Source organism: Salvelinus namaycush, chromosome 16 (assembly GCF_016432855.1).
Source record: "Salvelinus namaycush isolate Seneca chromosome 16, SaNama_1.0, whole genome shotgun sequence".
Classification (NCBI taxonomy): domain Eukaryota; kingdom Metazoa; phylum Chordata; class Actinopteri; order Salmoniformes; family Salmonidae; genus Salvelinus; species Salvelinus namaycush.
This window is the reverse complement of record NC_052322.1, coordinates 27,102,679-27,122,167: the sequence shown is the minus strand read 5'-3', so window position 1 is coordinate 27,122,167 and position 19,489 is coordinate 27,102,679. Positions and strand designations below refer to the sequence as shown.

General features: G+C 43.9%; 1 protein-coding gene across 1 annotated transcript; it reads right to left on the bottom strand.

The window, feature by feature from the left end:
• Window positions 1–857: 857 nt before the first annotated feature.
• On the bottom strand, window positions 858–13,755 carry LOC120060731 (leucine-rich repeat-containing protein 38-like). The gene is made up of 2 exons (XM_039010141.1): window positions 13,072–13,755; window positions 858–1,423 (listed from the first exon to the last, which is right to left on the bottom strand). Exons 1-2 carry the CDS (start codon window positions 13,697–13,699, stop codon window positions 1,176–1,178), a joined length of 876 nt encoding a protein of 291 aa, XP_038866069.1. The 5' UTR covers window positions 13,700–13,755; the 3' UTR covers window positions 858–1,175.
• Between the last annotated feature and the right edge of the window lie 5,734 nt (window positions 13,756–19,489).

The following is a 19,489-nucleotide window of genomic DNA, read 5'->3' as shown; positions in this document are numbered from 1 at the left end:
ATTTTTTGAGTTTGTGTCAAAGTTTAGTGTAACATCCATGCTATCCCATTTCTGTGTTCTATATTGTAACAATAGAATATTCTCATTCGGACTGTTCTTTGGTTAACAAAGGTTACGTAGGTTGCTACTCAAATCAATGCAATTGACATAAGTGTGCATTAGACTGCTGTGTGCCGGTCCCTTGTCCTCCTCTCTGTCCCTTTACCTCCCAGCTCAAGCCAGATCTTAAAGAACCCCCTGGCAGCAGAGGAATAGTCCTCTTTGAAAGGGTGGTGTTTGTAGGCCAAATATAGTACAACTACGATTTCAAGAGAATGCTGAATGATCTCTCCAAAGTAAGGTACAGATTTATGATCATAATTTGATCACTCTTTTGTTACTAAGATTTTTCCTGCACCGCAGGAAATGCAGATGAGCTTTGATATATACATAAATTCACTAAAGACCCAAAGTAACACACAGTTATATTAACAGTATTGCACTTTTCATGTAGCCTACTTTTGGCCAGCTAATAGCCTAACCACCGATCAAGCAACATTATGGACTAAATGTTCAAATCCTGTAGCTGCAGGATTATTTTGCTGTGACAATATAGTGTAGGTCAAATGAAAATCCTACATCTGTAGTAAGGCTGTGTTCAATCAATGAAACGTACACTCTTAGAAACCTAAAAGGGTTCTTCAGCTGTCCTCATAGAAGAACCCTTTGAAGAACCATTTTTGGTTCCAGGTAGAACTCTTTTGGGTTCCATGTCAAACCCTTTCCACAGAGGGTTTTACATGGAAGCCAAAAGGGTTCTACCTGGAACCAAAACGGGTTATCCTATGGGGACAGCCGAAGAACCCTTTTGGAACCCTTTTTTCTAAGAGTGTAGTACATTTCGTACTTCAGTGATAAGAAAACGTGTATCATTCAAGGTTATTTAACACAATCTTTCCGAACATGGTTTAACCCCTCCTGGTGTGCTGCTGACTGCCACCAATGCAGCGCACAGGAATTCACATGGTAAGAGCTTTCTTGCACAATTCCTAGGCCATATACTCCCTCCTTGTTGTCCATGCCTTGCTCTCCCATTGTCCTGCCCTTCTTCCTGGCACTCTTACGAGGCACCTAGTCGGGTCTGCTATGTCTGCAGTGATACTGAATCTGGTCCCAGATCATGCTTTTTCTTCACCTCAGTCGTTGCCCTCCTCCTCGTCCGCCTGACCAGCTTTGCCCAGTCGCTGGAAGCAGTGGACCATGGAGGCCAGGAAGAAGCTGGCTATAATGGCCACCACAGAGACTGAGATGCCCGAAAAGATGACAATGAGGATGTCCGTAAGAGAGAGGTAGCCCCGGCACTCCCGGAAACTGGCCTCAGAGAGCAGGCTCAGGGACATAAGTCTCCCATCCATGGGGAGGGAACACTGCAACCCCTCCATACCTGAGAAAGAGAGAGAGAGAGAACAGGATATGATGTCATCAGTCTTGAACACAGTCACTCTATGGACTAATCTCAAATCAACCCCGGCCTACACACAGTGTAGATCTAAAATGATTAGAAATGTATAAGTAACAGCTTAACAGGTAGCAGTGAAGGTAACAGCTTCATTCTTCTATCCAGTCCTTTCAGACCTAATGCATGGTGGAGCTGACCTCCCCTCAGATGACTGAATAAATACACAGGGGATTAGCTGTCCTGCCTGCTCACAGTACTGTGTCACTCAATGTCACTTTCAACTGTTGAAAAGCATGCTGACCATACAGTTTGGAATGGCACCCTGGTTGAAATCCACTAAAAATGTCTCGTCCGTGATATCATCTTACTGTAACTATTTACAGTAAGTGAGGACACTGAGGGAACAGTTGGGTGCCATTGTTTTGCCTCAGAGTTGTTTGATATATTAGCTATAGCCCAGTACGCCTACAGTAGTAGCTACTGTGCCTGTTCATGTGTCTCACCATTTCCCACACATTGAGTCACATCAAGTCTAAAAAACCCATCCATTTGATCATTTGTGTTTAGTTTTCCCACTTAAAGAATATAACGATTACGAAAAGCTTGTCTCTTGGCAGTATCAAGTGACTGCATTACCATACATCAACACCTACATCAGGGTTTCCCAAACTTGGTCCTGGGGACCCCAAAGGGTACACTTTTTTTTTTCTTCCCCCTAGCACTACACAGCTGATTCAAATAATCAAATAATCATCAAGCTTTGATAATTTGAATCAGCTGTATAGTGTTGGTGCAAAAACCAAAACATGCACCCCTTGGGCTCCCGAGGACCGAGTTTGGGAAACTCTGACCTACATGTACAGTAACACACACAGAGCTGAAAGGCCTAATGCATCTAGAGAAGTGTGTGGTCTTAACACATCTCTGTTATAGCTAGGCGATTTGGAGATAACACAATGCTTTTAACAGTCATATAAATACATGTGTTTAGTGCCAAGCTACATTCCTGGTGTCGGAGATTGGTCTGATCTACGAGGCTTCGCTGAACACCTGTCACAGACACACACATCACCCCTATTACATAATTTCTTGATATGATTTGACCTTGGATCCCTCCAACTTTGCATTTTTCACCCCTCCGAGGCAAACATTAATTTGTGAAATTTCTACTTTGCGATTAGATCTATCTGCTTTAGTTTTCACAGAAGAAGGAGAGTAATCTCTGCTCCAACCAGTGTGTCACTAGCAGACACCAGATGACAGATTTAAAGGGGAACAACCCCTGGGTATTAATACAACAGAGACAGATGCATTAGTGCTTGAGAAGAACACTACTCAGATTCAATTCTTTGTCCATTGTTATCTTGTCTGTTTTGGAGAAAAACCATCACAACACTTGAAGAGTTTAATTACAAAATGCTATATATCCATTTTCAGAAATGTTGGTAAATTAGCTTTTATTGTTTAAATACATTCTGAAAGACATTGGTGTGTTTTCTTCACTATCTAATTATGTAATGGGGTTGTTCAATGACAGACATGTATTTGTTTAAAATGTATCACTTGATGGTTTCATTTCAGAGAGACAAATAATAATGTTGTTTTTTTGCTAAATGCTAAAAGTAGTCCTGCTAGGTTTCACACAGCCAAATGTACAAAATAACTAAATTTTTATAAAAAACTGTGCAAATGATACATCTGTGACATCAACATTTAAAACATGTTAAACCAGATCCGTATGTAAAACATTTACATTTGACATTTTAGTCATTTAGCAGATACTCTTATCCAGAGTTTCTTTCAGTAAGTCCATTTATCTTAAGATAGCTAGGTGAGACTACCACATATCATAGTCAAATACACAGGATGCGAACAGTCCATTCCAGCTAAACAATGGATTTTTAGCTAGCATTTTGCAAAAAACATTTTCATACACCTAAAATCTATGAATAAAGAAATTTGAGAACAATAATATTTTATACACAGGTGAAGGTACCCATAAGCAATCATTTCTGACGAAAACACACAAATGTGAAAGATTGGTGGCAATAGCGTTTTGGAAATAAACTCTTCATGTAACGGCAGCCTTCCTCCTCTTCGTCTGAAGAGGAGGTGTAGCAGGGATCGGACCAAGACGCAGCGTAGCTCGTGTTCAACATGTTTTTAATAAACAAGACGAAACTGTGAACACTTACAAAATAACAAAATAACAAACGTGGCTTACCGATACAGTCCTAGCTGGTGCAGAGAAAACACAGAGACAGGAAACAACCACCCACAAAATCCCAACAAAACAAGCCACCTATATATGATTCCCAATCAGAGACAACACAAAACATCTGCCTCTGATTGAGAACCATATTAGGCCAAACATAGAAACAGACAAACTAGACACACAACATAGAATGCCCACCCAGCTCACGTCCTGACCAACACTAAAACAAGCAAAACACATAAGAACTATGGTCAGAACGTGACAGTACCCCCCTCCTGAGGTGCGGACTCCGAACGCACCCCTAAACCTCAAGGGGAGGGTCTGGGTGGGCATCTGTCCGCGGTGGCGGCTCCGGCGCAGGACGAGGCCACCACTCCACCATTGTCTTTGTCCCCCTCCTTAGCGTCCTTTGAGTGGCGACCCTCGCCCCCAACCTTGGCCTAGGAATCTTCACCAAGGTCCCCACTAGATTGAGGAGACAGCTCAGGACAGAGAGGTAGCTCAGGACAGAGAGGTAGCTCAGGACAGAGAGGTAGCTCAGGACAGAGAGGTAGCTCAGGACTGAAGGGCAGCTCCGGACTGAAGGGCAGCTCCGGACAGAGGGGCAGCTCTGGGCTGAGGGGCAGCTCCGGGCTGAGGGGCGGCTCATGACTGGAGGGCGGCTCATGACTGGAGGGCGGCTCATGACTGGCGGGCGGCTCATGACTGGCGGGCGGCTCATGACTGGCGGGCGGCTCCTGACTGGCGGGCGGCTCTGGCGGCTCCTGACTGGCGGGCGGCTCTGGCGGCTCCTGACTGGCGGGCGGCTCTGGCGGCTCCTGACTGGCGGGCGGCTCTGGCGGCTCCTGACTGGCGGGCGGCTCTGGCGGCTCCTGACTGGCGGGCGGCTCTGGCGGCTCCTGACTGGCGGGCGGCTCTGGCGGCTCCTGACTGGCGGGCGGCTCTGGCGGCTCCTGACTGGCGGGCGGCTCTGGCGGTTCCTGACTGACGGGCGGCTCTGGCGGCTCCTGACTGACGGACGGCTCTAGCGGCTCCGGACAGACGGGCGGCTCTAACGGCTCGGGACAGACGGGCGGCTCTGACGGCTCGGGACAGACGGGCGGCTCTGACGGCGCTGGGCAGACGGATGACTCAGATGGCGCTGGGCAGACGGATGGCTCAGATGGCGCTGGGCAGACGGATGGCTCAGATGGCGCTGGGCAGGCAGGCAGCTCAGACGGCGCTGGGCAGACGGGCAGCGCAGGCGGCGCTGGGCAGACGAGCAGTGCAGGCGGCGTTGGACAGACGGCCGACTCTGACCTGCTGAGGCGCACAGTAGGCCTGGTGCGTGGTGCCGGAACTGGTGGTACCGGACTGGAGACACGCACCTCAAGGCTAGTGCGGGGAGCAGGAACAAAGCACACTGGACTCTCGAGGCGCACTATAGGCCTGGTGCGTGGTACCGGCACTGGTGGTACCGGGCTGAGGGCACGCACCTCAGGGCGAGTGCGGGGAGAAGGAACAGTGCGTACAGGGCTCTGGAGACGCACAGGAGGCTTGGTGCGTGGTGCCGCAACTGGTGGCACCGGGCTGGAGACACGCACCACAGGGAGAGTGCGTGGAGGAGGAACAGAGTTCTGGAGACGCACAGGAAGCCTGGTGCGTGGTGTAGGCACTGGTGTTACTGGGCTGGAGCCACTAATATGAAGTGTTAAATATTTGTTAAATTTTCAATCAGTATTCACTGTTTTTGAAAGAAGTATTTGAATAAAACATTACGTAATCTAAAAGCACATATGGTGTACCTCAGTCATGTTATAATAAAAAGCAGTTTGGGGCGCTTCCATTTTATCCTGCCTGTGTCTGTAGCTGCTGTGGCCAGCAGTCAGTAGACATCATTATCAAGTGTGTGTGTGTGTGTGTGTGTGTGCATGTGTATGTATGTGTGTGTGTAAGTGTATATGTGTGGTGAGTCACAGTTAGACCAGAAGGGGTTTTCCACATGCGGAGGGACTCAGTGACCTCATCGCTCGGTGAAATTCCAGTCACGTGGTTCTCCTCTCCTCCTCACTGCGCAGCACAACAAGCAAAGCTCAACCCAGACACTGGCTCTTCTGCTCTCAATTCAATTCAATTTAAGGGCTTTATTGGCATGGGAAACATATGTTTACATTGCCAAAGCAAGTGAAATAGATAATAAACAAAGGTGAAATAAACAAAAAATGAACAGTAAACATTACACTCACAAAAGTTCCAAAACAATAAAGACATTTCAAATGTCATATTATGTATATATGCAGTGCTCTCTCTCTCTGTCTCTGGCTCTGTCTCTGGATCTATTCCTGTCTCTGCACGCCACAGCCATAGTGTCTTGGTATGGAGAGGACCAGAATACTACATTGTAAATAGATGGACAGAGTCCGCATGGTTTCGGTGTTGGTGGTGATGGATGTGGGGGTGGGGAAGGGTTGAGTATGCCTACATTGTCTGATGCTGCCTATAGACTTAACATCGTCAACAAAATCACTGCATCATATTTGACATGAGTATGCATAGTTTCCTATATTGATGTGTTATATACAGTGCCTTCGGAAATTATTCAGACCCCTTGACTTTTTCCACATTTTGTTACGTTACAACCTTATTCTAAAATATATTAAATCGTTTTTTTCTTCATCAATCTACACACAATACCTCATAATGACATAGCAAAAACACATGTTTTTTTGTTAAATTATTAAAAATCGAATTTATTAAAATGATTAAAAATCTCAAATCTAACGGAAAAATCTAATTTGCATAAGTTTTCAGACCGTTTACGCAGTACTTTGTTGAAGCACCTTTGGCAGCGATGACAGCATTGAGTCTTCTTCGGTATGACGCTACAAGCTTGGCACATCTGTATTTGGGGAGTTTCTCCCATTCTTCTCTGCAGATCCTCTCAAGATCTGTCAGGTTGGATGGGGAGCGTTACTGCACAGCTATTTTCAGGTCTCTCCAGAGATGTTCGATCGGGTTCAAGTCCGGGCTCTGGCTGGGCCTCTCAAGGACATTCAGAAACTTGTCCTTACGCCACTCCTGCGTTGTTTTGACTGTGTGCTTAGGGACGTTGTCCTGTTGGAAGGTGAACCTTCTCCCCAGTCTGAGGTCCTGAGGGCTCTGGAGCAGGTTTTCATCAAGGATCTCTCTACACTTTGCACTGTTCATCTTTTCCTCGATCCTGACTAATCTCCCAGTTCCTGCAGCTGAAAAACATCCCCAAAGCATGATGGTGTCCCCAAAGCATGACCATGCTTCACCGTAGGGCCAGATTTCCTCCAGACGTGATGCTTGGCATTCAGGCCAGAGAGTTCAATCTTGGTTTTATCAGACCAGAGATTCTTGTTTCTCATGGTCTGAGAGTCTTTAGGTGCCTTTTGGCAAACTCCAAGCGGGCTGTCATGTGCCTTTTACTGAGGAGTGGCTTCCGTCTGGCCACTCTGCCATGAAGGCCTGATCGGTGGAGTGCTGCAGAGATGGTTGTCCTTCTGGAAGGTTCTCCCATCGCCACAGAGGAACTCTAGAGCTCTGTCAGAGTGACCATCAGGTTATTGATCACCTCCCTGACCAAGGCCCTTCTCTCCCAATTGCTCAGTTTGGCCGGGCAGCCAGTTCTAGGAAGAGTCTTGGTGGTTCCAAACTTCTTCCATTTAAGAATGATAGAGGACACTGTGTTCTTGAGACCTTCAATGCGACAGAAATGTTTTGGTACCCTTCCCCAGATCTGTGCCTTAACACAATCCTGTCTCGGTGCTCTACGGACAATTCCTTCAACCTCATGGCTTGGTTTTTGCTCTGACATGCACTGTCAACTGTGAGACCCTATATAGACAGGTGTATGCCTTTCCAAATCATGTCCAATCAATTGAATTTACCACAGGTGGACTCCAATCAAGTTGTAGAAACATCTCAAGGATGATCAATGGAAACAGGATGCACCTGAACTCAATTTTGAGTCTCATAGAAAGGGTCTGAAAACTTATATAAATAAGGTATTTCTGTTTTTGATTTTTAGTACATTTGTAAAAATGTCTAAAAACCTGTTTTCACTTTGTCATCATGGGGTATTGTGTGTAGATTGCTGAGGATTTTTTAAATGTTATAATAACGCTGTAACCTAACAAAATGTGGAAAAAGTCAATGGGTCTGAGCACTTTCTGAAGGCACTGTATATATATATATATATCAGCTGCCATGCTACTATATAGTTGGAATTATATTTTAGTTTGTGCCTGTGCGTGCTAGTGCTTACCTGCATATGTACATGCGTGCTTGTCTGCATCCATGGGTTCATGTACTTTTGTGTGTGTTTGTTTATGTATACGTTTGTGTGTGTGTCACTCTTAGAGCAATACTGTGAGGAAACATTAGTCTAGACCAGGGATGTGCAACTTCGATGGGGCTGGGGTCCACAAAAAAATCTGAACTCACTATGATGGGCCACAGTGACTCGTGGGTCTGCATACCCTCATCCATACCCACACATGCAGTCTGAGCTGGCCGTAGACTTTTGGGGACCTAAGTGAAATTTGGTTGGGGAGCCCCCCCACCTTGCGACCAAACATTTTAACGGCCCCCCTCTTGACAGCGGAAAGAAAGAAATTACGTTTTAGAGTTAATTTCCTGCAATTTTAGCCATTTTGCCATGGGCGTAGAGAAAATGTTGCGGTTTTAAAGAAAATTTGCTGCAATTCTACACATTTTGCCATGGGGACAGAGAGAAGATTTTGCAATTGTATAACTAATTTCATGCAATTCTACTCATTTTGCCATGGAGCAGAGAGAAGAATTTGCAATTTTACAGCTAATTCGACTCATTTTGCTATTGGGTGGAGAGAAATGTTAGCAATTATGAATATGATATCTGATTGAGGGTGACTAAAAAAATCAATGCGGGCCCCCCAGTCGGTAATTTGACCATGATAACTACAAGTTTAGATAGCTGGCTAGACTAACTCAACAATCAAAACATTTTAGCTGACATGGGCTAATTGACTGACTATCAGTGACTCACATAAAAAGTGAAACTGCTGATGGACAACCACATTTCTAAATTGCACCTTGTGTACTGTACTATTCTAACTCTCAACAGTAAGTTGAGTCCCAGGTTGTTGTTTTTTTTGGGGGGGGGGGGGGGGGGGGGGGGTGATCCGCGGGCCTACAGTTGCCCATCCCTGGTCTAGACAATATCAGTGTCAATGGTAAGCTGTCGTCAGTATCAAATGAAGTGTAGTAAAACATTTATTCTGATTGTTCATCCTTGACTCAACAGCACTAGAGAACAGCACTCTATAGTATAATTATACAGGTTACCGCTTTGAATCATTCACACACATTCACCTAAAGGCACCATTGTGAAATATCCTCAGCTACTGTGTTTTAAAGGGGCAATCTGCAGTTCAAACATTCTTCAAGAATCAATGAGTATATATCTTTTTTTTTTAAAAGCTGTCCCAATCGCAGATTGACCCTATTACTGAGCTTTGTTGCATCTTGATGATACAGTACCTGAGAGCAGGCTACAATGTGTATGTGAAACCAGCACTCACAAACTCAATGAGTAAAGCTCAATAGTTTGTAAATGTCTATTTATGCTATACAGATCAATATAATCTCAATCAGGAACTGACAGAGCAATGCCCCTGATGCTAGATAGCAAAGTGGGTAAAGTGGGTAAAAGAAAGATGTTACTGTTTGGGTCAGTGAAATTACAGTGTCCAAGAGCAAATTTCGTTTTTGACTTATTCCACAAAGTGACTGCGCTTGATTGAATGGTTCTGTGGAAGCGTCCCGGACAGCAAGTGATCCATTATCCTGCGCCCTCCAGCCCCCAGTTTGTTCACAGTTCTAGTTCACACATTGATTGTGATTAAGCCTCAGAGGGTCAGGAATTTAGTAATAAGCGAGTAAAGGGCTTGTTTAATCCATCAAATCTTAATTTCTTATTAATGAATATACACTCCGATCCATGTTTCTAGTCTGCTGCCTTGTCTGAATGATGACAAGATTATCATGGCATGAAACTAGTTTGTCCCCAAGGCAATGGGAAAGATTAAGTCTGCCTAAATGTAAAATATACTGTACATCCACATGTCCTTTAGGGTAACATACAGTAGAGGTTTTCTAGGATGAGCCCTACTTAGCAAGGAGCCTAAAGTTGATAAGGCCTATAGCCTTCTGAGACCTGAAAAAAATGTGTTTGGGATTTCAATATTTTTTCTATAACATAAGTGTTTGGGGGGAAAAATATATGTAACTCCAAAAAATGTGGGAACAAATATTGTTATTTTTATTGTAAGTGCAAAATTGTCCTCTGTAGTGGTCATTAGGATGTAAATATAGACAAATGAATATTATAGTCAATGGGTACAGTACTGTAGGTGAAAAACATAGCTGTGGCATCCGGGTGTCCACTACAGAGGACATTTCTTGATAAGCTCTTATTTAGCTCTTATTTAATGTGAAAAAATTTGACAAAGTCCTGACAACTCACTTAACTATTGCTGAAATACTCACTTACTAGAAAACATTTTAATATCAAACTCACAAAAATTATAATTAATAATTACACACACTTTTCACATTTCCATAAAATGTGCTAATTTTAACGGCAGCCATCTTTTAAAGAACCAGGAAGATAATGTTGTCAAGGTCACACCCCTACACGTGATATCATTGAAAAGTCCAAAATGTCTTCTCAAAGGGACAGCAGGAATTAATATGGCCTCAGAGACACAGACCAAGAACTGATGTCCACTAGAGAGGACAAAAATAAATAGCTGGGTTTCAGGAGAACAGAAGAGCACTTAGAAAGTACCATAGTGGTTGTGTGTGTGCTGTATGTGTCTGGGCTCACCGAAGGCTAGGCGCTAATGTGCCACACAGAATGTTGTTAGTATAACATTGTTCTGCCACGAGTCCTGGTCACAGCTATTGAAAATAAATCCACTGTGAAGATTGTTGATGTGCCAATTTGATAATTCATATGATCCATAGAACATCCTGTTGCTTTGATTAGCGTACTGTAATAACATAGGTTGCCTCCCACATGGCACCCTATTCCCTATATAGTGCACTACTTTTGACAAGAGCCCTATGGGCCCTGGTCAAAAGTAGTGAACTATAAAGGGAATGGGGTGCCATTTGGGACACACTTATGGCCCTAGTTCCAGCTGAAATAATATTTATGTGTCTCATTTGGACAGACCTTAATAAACTTGTAAGAACATGTATTTAGTAGCACTAGCCAAGCTCTATTGGGAAGCAGTTAAAGGGATACTTTGGGAATTTGTCCATTTTCCCCAGAGTCAGATGAACTTGTAGATACCATTTTGATGTGTGTGTCCAGTATGAAGGAAGTTAGAGGTAGTTTCGCGAGCCAATGCTAACCAGCATTGGCGTAATGACTGGAAGTCTATGGGTATCTGCTAGCATGCAGTTGGACTTCCACGCATAGAATGTCTGCTCAGGTCAGATCTCAGCACTGTGCACCTGCATACAATGTGACGTGTTACAGTAGCTCTGGAGAATGACAGTGAGCATTATAGAATGCGTGCAATGACCTGTCAGCACTGCAAACAAGGAAGATTTCTGTAAACCTTAATAGACATTAATAGCCTCACTGTCCATACTGTAACAGTACATAGAGTGGATCAGAAATGCTTATTGTTCGTAATTAAATAAACAATGCAGGTATATTATGATCGATCAAGTGATTCAGATCCTATTGAATGTGATGCCCTAGCCTCATATCTTTTTTATCTTGAAGATCTTACTCGTGATCTACTCCCTGTATATTTTGTCGGACAGTGTTTGAGGATGTAAACAATGAACAGTCTTCTTGTTGTGATTTTAGAACGTGTGCGCACAAACACACACCCACACGTAAACACATGCAAACACACACACAAACACACACACACGTGCAAACACACACACAATCTGAGAACAGACTCTAATGAGGCATATGGTTAATTCATTATTCAGACACAATCTGGTATCTTGAATCTGTGACTCTCCACTTGTCTACCACAATTATCTTTCTGCTTTTCTCATGCTTACCAAGATGTCTCAGAGTGATCTTATTCATAACGACATTGACTCGTCCATATCTATACAGAATTATCAGTAGTATGAGCAACAAGCTGCACTTGAAATAAATAAAGATGAGGTTGATAGCCAATACCTGTTTAAATGATAGACAATTGAAAACAAAGAGGAGGAACCATAAAGGAGATGATTGTGGACTACAGGAAAAAGAGGACTGAGCACGCCCCCATTCTCATCGATGGGGCTGCAGTGGAGCAGGTTGAGAGCTTCAAGTTCCTTGGTGTCCACATCACCAACATACTAACATGGTCCAAGCACACCAAGACAGTTGTGAAGAGGGCACGACAAAACCTATTCCCCCTCAGGAGACTGAAAAGATTTGGCATGGGTCCTCAGATCTTCAAAAGGTTCTACAGCTGCACCATCGAGAGCATCCTGACTGGTTGCATCAGTGCCTGGTATGGCAACTGCTCGGCCTCTGACCGCTTGGCACTACAGAGGGTAGTGTGAACAGCCCAGTACATCACTGGGGCCAAGCTTCCTGCCATCCAGGACCTCTATACCAGGCGGTCTCAGAGGAAGGCCCTAACAATTGTCAAAGACTCCAGCCACCCTAGTCATAGGGTGGCTGTTGTCTCTGCTACCGCACGCAGGAGGTACCAGAGCACCAAGTCTAGGTCCAAGAGGCTTCTAAACAGCTTCTACCCCCAAGCCATAAGACTCCTGAACATCTAATCAAATGGCTACCCAGACTATTTGCATTGCCCCCCCCCCCCCCCCTTTTACACCGCTGCTACTCTCTGTTGTTATCATCTATGCATAGTCACTTTAATAACTCTACCTACATGTACATATTAACTCAACTAACCGGTGCCCCTGCACATTGACTCTGTATCGGTACCCCCCTGTATATAGCTTCGCTATTGTTACTTTACTGCTGCTCTTTAATTACTTGTTACTTTTATTTCTTATTCTTATCCGTATTTTTTTAAACTGCATTGTTGGTTGGGGTTCGTAAGCATTTCACTGTAACCTGTTGTATTCGGCGCATGTGACTAATACATTTGGATTTGGTTTGATTTGATTTTGATATGTTTATAGATATTGGGCCAAGTAGAGGCATTTATTGTAATACTAACCACTGTTACATGCATTACACTATCTGTCTTTCAGTGTGCTGTGCAGTCTTACATTATTATTCTATAACTGATTGGCTTAAGGTTTGATAGCTTATAAATTGTTTGAATCAGAAACGAGTGGGCTGCTGGATTATGACAAAAGATTGGTTTTCTATGTCCTAGCACAGGCAAAGATGGTAAAACAAATACGTGCTGTTAAGCAGCTTACATACCCATTGGAAGCTTGTGGCAGTTCTCCGTGAGCCACACAAAAAGTTTGGCAAAGTGACAGTTGCACACCCAGGGGTTGCCCTCCAGGCGCAGCACCCGGAGTGAGGTTAGGGGCTCCAGCACCCCCACATCCAGCCCCTGCAGGCCGTTCCTCTCCAGCTCCAGCTCCCGCAGCGAGGTTAGCCCCAGGAAAGCATCCTCTTCCACCAGGCTAAGGTAGGGGTTGTTCCCCAGACGCAGCTTGATCAGGCTCCGGGACTCCACAAAGGTCCCTGACTGGATCTCTGTCAGGTTGTTGCTACCCAGGTCCAGGAAGACTAGGCGAGATGAGGTGCTGAGGGTGCCGGGCTCCAGCACCGACAGGGAGTTATTCCTCAGGTCCAGGTAGACCAGATCGCTGTACAGAACCAGGAAGTCCGAGGGGATCCAGGGAATCCAGTTGTCGGAGAGCAGGAGGCGCCGGACGTCCAGGGGGATGGGGCTAGGGAGGCTGGTGAGACCTTGGCCCTGGCAGTCCACGGTGTGGTGGTCCGGACACAGGCAGCTGGACGGACAGTTGTGGCCCCGAGTGAGCAAGGTGGAGGAAAGCAAGGCAAGGAAAGGCTGAAGCCAGTTAATGCATGGTAACATTGTCAAGGGGGTGCGAGGTGAGAGGGAGAGCAGGGGTTTAGGTAGGGGAGGAGGAGGTTGGGAGGAAGGGGGTACAGGACAGGACAGGGCACAGGGGAGGGGGTAGAGATCAAGGGGTGGGAGATTAAGGAAGGGGAGGGGGAAGCAGAAGAAAGAAAGGAGTCAATGTCCTGGCGCTGGCATCTCTCTTCCTCTTGTTGTGTAGTCTACAAAGGCTAAGCCATCGAGCGGCGAGAGAGATGCGCAACGGTGTTTTCAAGGAGATCATGTAGCAAGCGGTCTGGATCGAAAAGCAGCCTGCTGGCTTTGAGGGAATAAGGGGAGGAGTGAGAGAGAGGGAGTGAGAGAGAGAGAGCGAGAGAGCGAGTAAGGGAGGGGGGTAAATAGAAACTAGCAAACCAGAGACGTGCGCTGGGGAGGGTGTGTGTTGGGAGTGGGGAGAGCGGGGGACGGGGGGTGGAGGGCGATAGGGTAAGCCAGAAGGTGGTGTGAGTTTGCAGGAGGGTCGACCCTCAGAGTCTCATTACTCCTTCGTCAGAACAATTAACGAGGGACACCATCTGTGAGTCAGAAGAAGAATATACTGTGAGGATCTAAACATTGGAAGGCTAGACTCACTGAAACCATGGGTATTTATATCCAACCATATGGGCTGGGGAGCTACCGACAGTGACTCGTGTCCAAATGACATCAGATAACTCACATGTTGTGATGATGTCACATGGCTCGCAGAATCCCAGGAGGAATATAATCCTGATGACCGTGATCCTTGGGAATCATCATCACATACATCTCCTCCTCAACTGTCCTCTGTCTCACTGTGCTGCACGATCCGGCCATCCCAGCTCTGTTGCCATGACAACATGCTCTAAACATCCACCGTGGTGTGAAGCTGCCTGTGCAGCACAGGCGAATATCCCAAAAGTGTCATATTGAGGAACGCCATCACATGACAGCTTGCCACAGTGGGGTGATGCGTTTGTCTCGTGCCTTTCCTGAGCAACAAGCTGAATGGCTGTCTCATACAATCCACTCCTGTAGCTTTAATGCATGTCCAATACATACACAGTTAGAAAAACATACAGTACACACACTACAGTTTTAACACATCCACTGCAAAAGCCAAGTGGTCCTCAGAAATACTGTACCTTAAACTAAGCAATGTGTTCCCAATGGCAGCTGATTTGCCAGCTGTTGTTGTTTACATGCTATTTACCTCTATGCTACAATACAGTAGTCAGACACCATGTCCACAGACCGCAGTTACAGAAACAGAAACAGAATGTATGCTATGTCCACCAAGAGCATTTCCTGATACATCAAACATGCTTGATGGGAATAGCATGTCACAGATATAACCGTGGGAAGCAGGTGTGCTGAGGGTGCTGCAGCACACCCTGAAAAATATCAATAAAATAAAATATAAATTTTTAAAAAGCAGTTTTTCTTTTGAAAAAGTGAGTTTTTCCCCAATTTGCTACCGGGCCACCCCTTGCACAATCTTGACATTTTACAGCCTTAAAATTAAATAGAAAATGTATTAAATTAGATTTTTTTCCTACCGATGTACTCCACATTTCCAAAGTGGAAGAAAAAGTATATTTAAAAAAATCTTAATAAAAAATGTCATAAAAAAAAGATGTCTTGATTTCATATTTCTTTTGATCCTGACAAACTCCCCAGTCACTGCAGGTGAAAATAATTTTGAACGTTAGGGAGGGGGTGCACCTGGAGTTGGAGGTCCCTATAAGAAGGGTAAATTCCAATGAATCCCAGTAATGGAGATTATGTAAATCAGCTAACTGTTAGCTATGCTGTTGTTACAACGTAATTAGTCTTTACCTGTGATTGAAGTTTGTTCTGCTGCTAACATCTGAGTTGTAGTTTCTGCTTGTGCAGCAGTAGGAGGATGTGTGCAGTGCAGCTGAGTGAGCACTCCCGTGTGGGCAGAGGAGCGGGGGAGGGGACATTTTCCAAGATTCAAAAATGTGAAATTAGTGAATTTCATGGGCAATTCTTTATAGAACAGGAGAAAAATTAAACTAAAAGTTGAATAAAAATGGAAAGGGCACTTCACTTATAGGAGGGCAACAGGGCAGGTGCTCAGGCACCCCTAGAGCCATATCTGTGCACGTGCTTGCATCAACATTAATCACTAATTTCCTTGGCACCAACACAGAAATTATTATTGTTATTGACTAGTTGATAAGCCAGTATTCTTTAGTGTAATTGTAGGGAGCTTCCCTGCAGAGGCCATTAGGGCCATTAATGTGTTTCCCCCGATGCAGTTCAGGTTTAGCATGTAAATACATGTCAGTGTAACCTGATGTGTGGCACCTTGGGTCGGGAACAGCTGCACATACAGGGCTGGGAGGGAGGGAGGTGCCATGGAAAAGCATGGCGCCTCACTTTCCAACAGTCATTTTCAAAGTGACCCAAGCATCCAAGACAGTGGGGTTCAGCTGTCACTTCTTTAGTTGCATGTTGGCAGGTGTGACTGTGCCCGCTGGCTGTGTACCCAGCCTGGGTGCCAGTCAAGGACAGAGAGCTAGGGCTCTTAGGGGGAGTGCCACTGTGGAAAGTTAGACAGACATCTTGTTCTTCTTCAAAAAGAAACCTGAGACCACCTGTCAGTCGTTCTGTGAGTTCGTGCGTGTGTCCAAACACCACACCTGCCAACTGTGAGACTTGAACAAGGTTGGCAGCTATGTGAGTCATCTTTTGTGATATCTGACTGAAGTCTAGCTACATTCTGTACTATCAAGAATCAGGATCGAGCTGCAGGAATTTGACAGACAAACAGGCAGGCAGGCAGGCAGACACTGGGCAGTTGGGCTTTCGAGGGTGTAGTACAATGTGCCTTCTAAGAAATGGGATACACTTACCCAGATTATGTTTCTAAAATAAAGGAATCCAGAAGTACTTGATCACAAATGTCTTCAGCTGAGGAAATCTCTAATCTAGCAGAGAAAGTTGCACCCACGTCCGTTACATTGACAGATGTATGTATATATCCGGATTCGTGCCGAGTTTGTTTACATTTGATGGTAAAGAATGACCGCACTCTCTCAGAAAGCACACATGACCACACAATGACCCAGTGAGTGAAAGAAAACTGTTGATGTACAACTTCGAATCAAGCCTTCTAATTCTTGTATTTGGAAATGTAATTTTTGCATTGGCAAATGCTCACCAATGCAAAAACAAACAGACAAGCAACTTGACTGTTGACATTGTTGGACAAATATCCTAGAGTGGTCTCTACTTCCCTCTTGTGTTCAATGTGTTCTTTACAGTCTCAGGACCAGTTATTTTACAGTGGAGATAACACACAAGTAGAAGACATGGTCAAATATAGAAAATAGTAAGGGATAAGATCTTTATTTGATTAAATATAAATGTAATGCAAGATAAAGGGGAAAAGTTTTTGAAGACAATAAAAGTACTTTGAGACGGAATGTAACCAACATTTTATTATTATTATTGAAACAGTTGTACCGGCTTTCAGTTTGTTGTTGTAGATGTTGTTTTCTTTTGTTTTGTCTTTAAAAAAAAATAAAATAGACAAATAACAGTATTACAAATAATTAAAATTGTTACATCCTTCACAGGGTTACAGTCAATGTACATTTATACAGAAAACAAAACGTCCCAATGCAATCACAGTGGTTAGGACTGGACGGGGAGGGGGGGTTGGTAGACCAAGGACGGAGGACAAAAGTGAAAGAATGTGAAAAAGGTACTATAACGGTATAGAGGTATAGTAATAGGACAGTTTTAACATGGGACCAGCATAGGGAATGAGAGTTATTTTTACACACAGAGAATGACAAACTTAAATGTGGTCATATAGAGAGGGCACAACTATATTGACTTGAGGTTACAGTAGAAGCGTCCATTTTGGTTTCTTTTGTTAGCAAATGGCACACACTCAGAGATGGCAGGCTCTTTCTGAGTGTATTTGTTGACAGAAGCAAAAAATAAACAAATAAAGATTTGTTTGATTTGACAGTCTTCCTTCATTCACAAAATTCAGATTTTGTATAGTACATTGCCTCCCCACTTATGCTAGGCCTATAAAAACAAAGTAAATGAGTGTCTGGGGCTATCCTATATGATCAAATAGCAAAGCTTCCAACACATTAACACACAAGCTGTACCTTGATGAGAAGCTATGCTAAACAACAGATAATACATAATAAGAGGACAATGTATCTGTAAAGAACTGCAGTATTTGGAAGAACATATCCCTATTTATTGAAGTGGGGAGTGTCTCTTTTCCCCAGAAAAGCAGAGTTTGTTGGTTGGGTAGCAGTAGTATAACATTTTAATAACACTGTTGTCTCATTGAGGTGTCTCCTAATTAGTACCTTATTTATAACTATTAAATGCTATGTGAGATGCCCTATGGAATGGCTGATTGTGATTTATCCATGAAGTGCTGAGACAATGGAAGCATGCAGACACTGTAGCACTCAAGGAGCAGAGGTTGCAATATCCTGGTTGTACTTGTCTAGTATGTTTTGGCTGCTTAGAACAACACTCTTTTCAAAAACATTTAAAACGTTTTCCTGCTGATCCCTGAACCTCAAGTTCAGTACGCTATGGACGGAGTATCAACGTGTAAACTTGTTGTGATTTGTGCTGGCACAATAGGAGGAAGACATATACCCTACCTCTCAGTACAACAAAAACTGAAGCCCGCCTTTTTAAAAATCTTTCATCCATTTCTTTAAAAAGTCGCCACTTTTCTCTGAGACGATTCATAAACACGTGTTCTAGCTTTTTAAATAGTAACGGCAACAGTATATACATGTCAAGAAGCAGGCAGTGTATGACCCCAGATTACATGACAATTCACAGCTCCATACTATCAAAGGTGATCATATGTGGCAGTATAAAAACAAAAAACAAAAACTAGTTAAAAACAAACCAAATGAGCACAGTGTTCTGTGAAGTCTTTTAAATACCAGCAGGCTCCTTTTCTGATCATTTCCCACCTGTGGAGCTTCAGAGGCTGCCATTTTGTTTAAGTACAGTATAGAACACCTGGCTGCATAACCTAAGTGCATAACAAGTGCTTTTTCATGACAGGACCAAAGTATATTGGTATTCACATGAGATCCTTTAAACATAGCGGAGGGCAAAAGGAAAGCGTAATCTAAACTTTGCACACAACACTTTTGTAATGGAAGAATTCATGGTAGCGCCCATCCTACTTCATCATTAAGGTGCACATAGAAACATAAAAAAACTACTCACTGAGTCACTGAAGCAAAGATTGCACGGAGAAGAACTCCAAAACAGTGAAAATGGCCGACATGGTTCAGTGGCTATGGCAACCTGTGATTCCCAGAAGAGAGAGAAACAACTGAGAGCCCCTAGGCTTTTGGGGACCCTAAACAATATTTGGTTAGCTGACATGGGCTAATTGAGTGACTGTCACTGACTGACAATATAGTGACCTCCAAAATATTGTGACACTGACACATTTTTGTTGTTGTTTTGACTCTGTACTCCAACCTTTTGGATATGAAATGATACAATGACTATGAGGTTAAAGTGCAGACTGTCAGCTTACATTTGAGGGTATGTTTCATATGTTTCTAAACACTTCTACATTAATGTGGATGATACAATGATTATTGATAGTCCTGAATGAATCGTGAGTGATAATGAGTGAGAAAGTTAGACGCACAAATATCATACCCTCAAGACATGCTAACCTCTTATCATTTCATATAACATGGGAGGTTAGCATTTTTCGAAGAAAGATATATTTATGCTTCT